Raw genomic sequence first — 8,106 nt, forward strand, 5'->3', positions numbered from 1 at the left:
AATACTTGTCTGCTGTTTCTTCATGTATATAGAAAGGTAACTCTACCATCCACTATCAGGATATTTTTGTTTTCTGGAACTGGTAGTAGTTTACATTGATTTCTTCACAGATACTTACCTAGTTCCCCTTGAGAATTAGCAAGATATATTTTGATATCTTTGAATAGACAGGTGTTCTTTGAAAAATCTTTAATAACCTTGGTCTCCTTAAAAGTGTTCTGGAACTATTTAACCTAACCACAGATAATGTTATTTCATCTTTGTTTTCATTGTCATGTATTGTTTTCTTTATAAGAATTGAGAAATGACTGATAATTGATGATTGTGCTTTCTGTTAGGCTTTATGCAAAAGTGGAGAACTTGCTGATTTGGAAGTTACCATAGCAGCATGTATAGAGGCATGCATATATGTAATTTAAGATCCTTTAGTAATTTATTATCATGAAATAGGTTAGTGTCTGATCCTTGCTTTTAATTTCTTTTGTAAGATTGTCCTAAAATGCAGAAAAAGGTTAATTTCAACCTAATATGCTTTCAGCACTGGCAATGTGTCATCATATCAAGGCCGGATTTGACCAGATTACTTCAGTGGCCTTCAGAAAACCATATATTACTAATTACCAGGAGAGTTATTTTTTATCATTCAGAAAATGATCAAGTGTTGGAATAATAGAACTATGAGAAAATGCAAGGAATAGGTAGAAACTTTAAAGAACTAGAAATTTGGAGGTCTTATCAGTGGGGATATTTATAATGATATATTTTAACAATTATAGGGAAGATATTAAAAAAGGATTCTATTAAAATACTATCCTTATTTCTGCTTTTGTTTCTTTCCTTTCTCACATATCCCCCCCACAGGAGCATGGCCTGTTCTTATTGATGACTTTGTGGAATTTGCACGCCCTCAAATTGCTGGGACAAAAAGTACAACAGTGTAGCACTGAAGGAACCTTCTAGAATGTACATAGTCTGTACAATAAAAACAACGGAAAATTGCACAGTCAATTTCTGCTGGCTGGACTGAACTGAAGATCAATCCTCACAATTCAGACTGAGGGTTGAGACAAAACTTTAAGGATACATCTTGGACCATATCATATTTCATTCTTCTAATGGTGGTTTGGGCTTGTCTTCTAGTCTGGGCCGCTCTAAACATTTATTATTCCAACATTGTGGATTTCATCTTATATCTGTGGACCATCCTAGTTTATTCTCCCATAAGTCTTAGAAGCTTTATGGTGATTATTTTGAAGTTTCCATTCTTGCATAAAGCACAATGCTGTCTTCATCAGAAAACAAGTTTGGCATAAGAATTAAACATATGAACATCACAGTTTATAAAAACTTCTTAAATATATGCTTTGGGCTAGTTGCAAAGACTATGCTGATAGCACTTCCAGTGAGAGTGATATATTTAAGTGTACCAGATCTGGAATGGTGTTTTGGTATGGGGGGATTTTTTTTTTTTCCTGGCAAATTACATGTATTGTTAATGTGAGTAGAGTATCTGATGAAAAAAAGTCAAAATAACCAACGTGAAAAATTTTTAGGATAACTTGGTGTGCCTACCCAAAATTTTATTGTGTTTTAGACCCTCGATTTCAAAAGGTTCCACAGAACCTAGTCTGCACTTATCTTACCCATGTTTATATATAGTTGTCTTACAGGGGCTTTTATTTAGAAAAACATCTGCATAATGTTAGATTCTACTCCCGTCTACATTATGCACCTCATAATTGGATTTCATTATGATTTTGAAATGCTTATATGCCTGTTGAGTAAGTTAAACTATTTAATTTGTTTGAATGTTTTAGATTGCTACATAATACAATATTCTAAATTTAGGCATGAGGGTTTATTTTTGTTGTTTTTTTTTTTTGTCAGCACACTATGGAACACAAATGAAATTCTCTTAATTTATAAGAAGATAGTAGGAATTAAATTTTGAAAATGGTTGTAATGAGCCATGAAGTTCAATTCTTATAGGTACTGCTCTTTCAGAAAAATAGTCCATTTTTGATGACTTCTTATTTTGTTGAAATTGTTTTAACTGCTAATCACTGTGGTTGCCAAATACTTGAGGAGCAAAGATTTTCAAGCAAGCATGCTCTTGATGCAAAATACAAATCTGGCTTCTATTTTCATAAATTATTTAGTTTCTACTATGTTTTTATTTCACTCAGCTCAGTTTTCACATCAAAGCGGACCTGTATCTTGTGTCTATTTTTTTTATTACAAGACCGGTGAACTGCTTTCATGCTGAAAATGCTCATTTCTCTGTTCACTTCTTGACACGTGAAGAAGGGTTTATTGCTTTTTTAAACATTTCTTTAAGGCCGGTTTAAAAAATGAAAAACTTCAGAGATTGGATGACTGGTTTTTAGCAGGAGTAGATTTTGCTTGGTGTATCCAGGCATTCTGTAAGGTCTAATGTTGAAATTATCAAAGGAATGTACTTCAGGAAAGCAGTACATTATAATGTAGATGTGGAAATGATTTAAAAAAACTTATATATTAAAGCTACTTTTTATTTACATGATTTTGAAATTGACTAGAAAGCTCTTCCCATAGATATTAACATTCTAATCATAACTTTAATTAAAAAATATGATTCTATCAAAAGAAAATTTTGAAAATTTCTATTCAGGTTACTGGAATTGGTTATTTAAAGAAAAAAAGAAAGAAAAAAGAAGAATCCTGCTGCTTTCAGTATTTCCTGATTTCATATTTGTAAATATTAAGAGGAACTTCAATTATGAAATATTTTAATAAGATATATATATATATATATATATGTACTATTTTGTTTCCTGTCTTAAAGATTTTGAGTTACGGTATTGTTTTTGAATTGATTAATTAATTCCAGTACGCTGTGTTTTGAAATGAGATCCGATTAGCTTTTTTCCCCCAATATAAATTGTTTTTCATAAAAGTCCGATATTGGTTCGTGGCCTAGTGCCTTGGGTTCTACAGACTTTTCCTTTTAAATGCAAGACCTTTTCAACAAAATAGTGTTTGTCATCAGTTTGGTACTAAACATTTATAATTACTGTGTAATTATAAACAAAACAATACATAAAACTTTGAATATAATTATGTAGCATAAAAGTTAAGGTTGTTAACTCTATGATGGCATCTTAGAATTAAACAATACTATTACTAGGGCCTGAAAGAGAAGACTGATTTAATGTGGTGTGATTTTTCTGAGGATAAATGTCTGCTTACAGGGAATATTTTGTACTAAGAATGCTTATACATAATGGCCATGTGTGTGTGAGTGTGTGTGAAAGAGTGAGATTGACAGGTTGAAAGGGACACATATGCTCACACACACACACAACTTGAATTGCTTTAATTAATTAGTGTTTCAGTCTTTATTTTGGTTAACTCCCCATGCTGATTCTTTGTTTTAAACTGAACCACAGGTACAGTTTCCTTTTTGCCAAATGTCAAAACAGGTACACATTTTAAAATGTAATGCTTTTTAAATAGTAAAGTGTATAAAATTAGAAGTGCCCACATATAAAAATACTTGAGATCAAGGTTATCTTTAGTGACTATCATCTGCATATCTCTGTAAGTTCAATTGTGTTTCTTACATCCCTGTCATATTACCAACAGAGGCAATAAAAGCTTCAGTGAAATTGCCATGACTAAATCTTTTCACATATTATTTCAGTGTAATACTTTTAAAGACTAAAATATACCGGAAAACTTTTCTAGAAAGGATAATTATTTATGGAAAGAGCATTGTAATGGCAAGTTTTTGGGAGAAAAGACCTGCCAAGTCTTGTTTACTATATTTAAAATGTTTACAACTATACTGGGCTGCTTTATTTAATTAACAGTACTGTAGTTGTGTAATATGGCTTTGTAAGTATATGTTCTTCATTAGACTTTTAAAAAGTTTTAATGAGTGAAAGAGAGTTAATAAAATAACATGGGAAATCTTTTATATAGTACCCTTACTGGGAAATTCTTATTTAAGCAAGGTATACTATTTTTTTTTTTTCCTCAGAAAGATTTAAGTGAATGAAGTGTTCATCTATTTTTTATTTGATGATAATCAAGAGGTTTGAGTAGTTGTAGCCAGTTTAACATGCACTTTGCTTAGATTTTTTAAAACATGTTACTATGAAGACTACGTATTGTAAACCTTCTGTAACTTTTACATATGAATGACAGAAGAAAGTTAAACCTAATGAAAGAATTTTGGAATAAAGGAAAGTGGTGCTGGGGAAATTTATTATAGTTCACAAAGTATGCCTTTGTAAACCTGAATCAACTTTTAGCAAGAATTAATTTATGGAGTTCTAAATGTTAAATTGTATATATTTAATAGAAAATACTTATTTGACACCTTAGCAGTTTTCTTTAAATGTTACTTTATACTTTTAACAACATGATTTATATTGCATACATAGATGTTTTGATAAGATTTTATCAAATTTGATAATGTAATGATAAAATGTTTTTAAAATGTGAACTATTTAACATTTATCTTAATAACTGAGGACACAATACCGGATTTGTGATTTCTACATAATGTGATAATTAGGGTTCAAATTATGGTTCATCATTTAATTGATTATAAACAAGTATATTTCTGAACTCTTTACTTGCCTCCATTTTTACAATCATATAGCAATAATTTCTATTTTTATTTTATAGAAATGTGGTGAAGTTCTGATACCTTTACCTTTGATTTCAGAAGGGGAAGTGGTTTACATTTTGTAGTTTTACGTTTGAAAATTCCTAATAGTACAAATCCCCTTTTCCAGGTTTACCCTTACTCTTTGTTGCCATTTTGGTTGAATATTTGCTTGATTTGTATTTGATTCTGGAGGCGGATAGTTCTGTTTTTTTTTTTAAACTCATAATACAGTTACATAAATGGTTTTACCAGAGCATTCTTGCTATCTATTTTCTTTACTGCCTGTTGGGTACTTGGCATTTCTTGCTGACAAACTCATTTATTTGACAACTTTCCACTAGGCTCAGTGTTTTGTGTTAATGTGGCTTTTGACTTCTCTTTCTTTGGTCTTTTTTTAATCTGCCATAAATAAGGAAATTATGATTTTAAAAAAGTGCACAGCTGTTGTAGTAGATGGAATTCCTAAAAAGTAATGTCTTTATGGAGTTTTAAAGACAGATATTTGGGGAATCATTTTATAATTATGTTTTAAAAATTGAGTTTCTAAAACATTTTTTTAATCTAAGTATAACCAAGTTTTTCTTAAAAGTATTGCTTATTTATTTTCAGCTTATCTTTTGTGTTTGTGCTGTGCAGAAATCAGTGTAGCTTGTAACTTAGAGCATTGTTTTTCAAGAAACACCTTGAGGCTGCTATATTTCATGAGGTCAGAAGCTTTCTACTGTATCTCTTGTATGTTATTGGCATTTCACATGAGATTTGGTCTGGGGAAAAATGTTTGGTTAAAAAGGTGTTTTTCTTTTTTTAATACCTGGCTTAGAGGGAACATTTTTCAGTGGGCTAGGAAGAGATGGAGTCAGATTGAAATTAAAGCAGGCTTGATTATGGAAAGCAGCACTGCTTTGAAAAGAAGAATCCATCACATGAGGTTAAAGTGAAGAATAGTTTAGAACCAAAAATAGTAAAAACAAAGCTTGATTTAAAACAGTGAAAAAGTTTGGAAACGTAGAGGCAACATGTGAATGGCTTAATGAGCAAAGCAAAGAAAAAAAATGGATAATATTCATTTTATATTTAGTATATATATTTAGGCACACATATAATTATTAAAATTTTATTTCAGGTTATGAAATATTTTAAGAAAACTCTGGATCTAATGGAAAACTTGGGCAATGCCAAATGAGATTTTTACAAAAAGGAGTACTGTAGGGCATAAGCTTAGTGGCTAAGGAGAAATGCTAAGGTAAGCTATAGAAAGTGCTTTGTCATATAGTTACATTACACAGAGATAAAAGAGCAATATTTGATCAGTAAGATTTGGAGATGTGTGTACATGAAATCTTTTGAAAATACTTATGTTTAGTTTCCAATTCTTAATCCTGAGAGTGTGTTGGTATTCATTGTACTGAAATTATATGTAATGAAAGCCAGAGCTTTAAAATAGTCATTCATAAGACTGTTGTAATGGTACTCAATAGGAACAGCTTTATTGAGGTATAATTTACACACCATGAAATCCAACCATTGTAAGTGTACAATTCAGTAAATTTTAGTAAGTTCATTAAATTTTAGTAAATTCATAGAGTTCTGAAACCATCACAATCCAGTTTTGGAAAATTTCCATCATCCTTAATAGAAGTTCCTCTCATTCTCCTTTGCATTAATTGCTGCTCTTACCCCAAGACCTAGGCAGTCACACTGATCTGTTCTATAAATTTCCTGTCCAGAAATTACAGGTGACTAGAATCATACAATCTGGTCTTTTGTTTCTGGCTTGTTTCCTTTGGCATAATGTTTTTGAGGTTCATCCATGTTATGGTATATACCTGTACTTAATTCTTTTGGTTGCTATGTAGTATTCCATTATATGGATATACTACATTTTGTTTATTAATTCACCAATTGATGGACATTTGGATTGTTTACATTTTTGTTATTATGAATAATCTGTGAATATTCCCTGTATATGTCATTATGTGGACATATATTTTAATTTCTTTTAGGTAGATTCCTAGGAGTGTAATTGTTGGATTGTTTCAAAATTTTACGTTTCACTTTCTAAACTGCCAAACTTTTCCAGAGTGGCTGTACCATTTAAACATATTCCTAACACAATATGCAGGATTGCAGTTTCTCTAAATCCTTGTGAGTATGTTATTATTATCGCCATCCTGGTCGCTTGCTTCAGTCGTGTCCGACAGGCAAGAACACTGGAGTTGGGTTGACATTTCCTTCTCCAGTGCATGAAAGTGAAAAGTGAAAGTGAAGTCGCTCAGTCGTGTCCGACCCTTAGCGACCCCATGGACTGCAGCCTACCAGGCTCCTCCGTCCATGGGATTTTCTAGGCAAGAGTGCTGCATTGGCTTGCCATCATCATCCTGGTAGATCTGTATTTCACATGTACAAGTTATATATATCTACCTATCCTAATTCGTGTGTATGTTGGATGTGCAATTTAGTTGAGTATAAGGTGGCCTCAGGGATTGTTATAAAATTACTTGCTATGTACATATATTTGGTTGAAGGCAGTATTTTCTGCAAATCAGTGAGGGTAGTTACTGCACTCTTCCAATGGGGGTTCCAGTCCCTTGGTGAATTCCAGTGAGGAAATGAACTGTGTAGGTTAAGAGTGATACTGATGGCTGTTGCATTGTGCTACTTTGTGTACAGTGCTTGATGTAAGTTCCCAGTTAGCCTGTGACTGGTGGTAATACTTAAAATGTTGTATAAATAATTGCACAGACATATCAGTCTCATTATTAATTTTCCCAGAGCTCTTTTGTTCTGGGAATGAATTTCTTAAGTTTGTAAAACTTGTTAAGTTTCTTAAGTTTGTAAAACTTTAGATGATATTGTTTAGCTGCTTCTAGCCACTTTTGCTCTTAGAGTGGACATTGGAGTAGTGTTTATTTGTAATAGAAAATTTCAGGATATACAACCGTAGATTAGTATAATGAACCTACTTCAACACAATAAATTCATGTGGCTAATCTTGATTTATTTATATGCTACCCATCTTCCCAACCCTGATTTATTCTGAAGCAAGTCCCAGGTAGCAAATTTCATTTGTAAATATTTCAGTATGTATATCTGATAGATAAAGCTCTTAAAGATAACCAAAACACTGTTATCAAGCTTAAATGTTAACAATTTCTTAGTAAGTCAGCATTTTAAATTGTCTCATAATTTATTTTTCCAGTTCAATGTATATCTGTAAATTTCTTTTAACTGATGGGTCCCCGTACCTGCCTCTCTTCTGCTTGAAGTCCATTTGTTTGAAAATGCTTTGGTTGCTTTATATTTTAAAATTTCTGTGCAATTTATGTTTAAGGTAACCTTTGATGTGCTTCATCAAAAAATATTATAACTTGAAAATATTTTGGAAGTTAATGAAGTGTGGTATAGAAAGCTATAATAATTATATCAATAGACATTCCCTTAACTTTAAA

The 8,106-nt window shown here is 31.7% G+C and overlaps 1 protein-coding gene across 2 annotated transcripts in view; it reads left to right on the forward strand.

Moving 5' to 3' along the window:
* Nucleotides 1-3,661, forward strand: part of DCUN1D1 (defective in cullin neddylation 1 domain containing 1) — a 30,331-nt gene extending 26,670 nt beyond the window's left edge. For both annotated transcript variants that reach the window (XM_043473626.1, XM_043473627.1), the window contains exon 7: nucleotides 862-3,661. In XM_043473626.1, coding sequence (XP_043329561.1) covers nucleotides 862-941 — 80 coding nt within the window. In that variant the 3' untranslated portion in view covers nucleotides 942-3,661. The remainder of the gene's footprint in view (nucleotides 1-861) is intronic.
* The last annotated feature ends 4,445 nt before the right edge of the window (nucleotides 3,662-8,106 follow it).

Source organism: Cervus canadensis, chromosome 7 (assembly GCF_019320065.1).
Source record: "Cervus canadensis isolate Bull #8, Minnesota chromosome 7, ASM1932006v1, whole genome shotgun sequence".
In the NCBI taxonomy this organism is placed as follows: domain Eukaryota; kingdom Metazoa; phylum Chordata; class Mammalia; order Artiodactyla; family Cervidae; genus Cervus; species Cervus canadensis.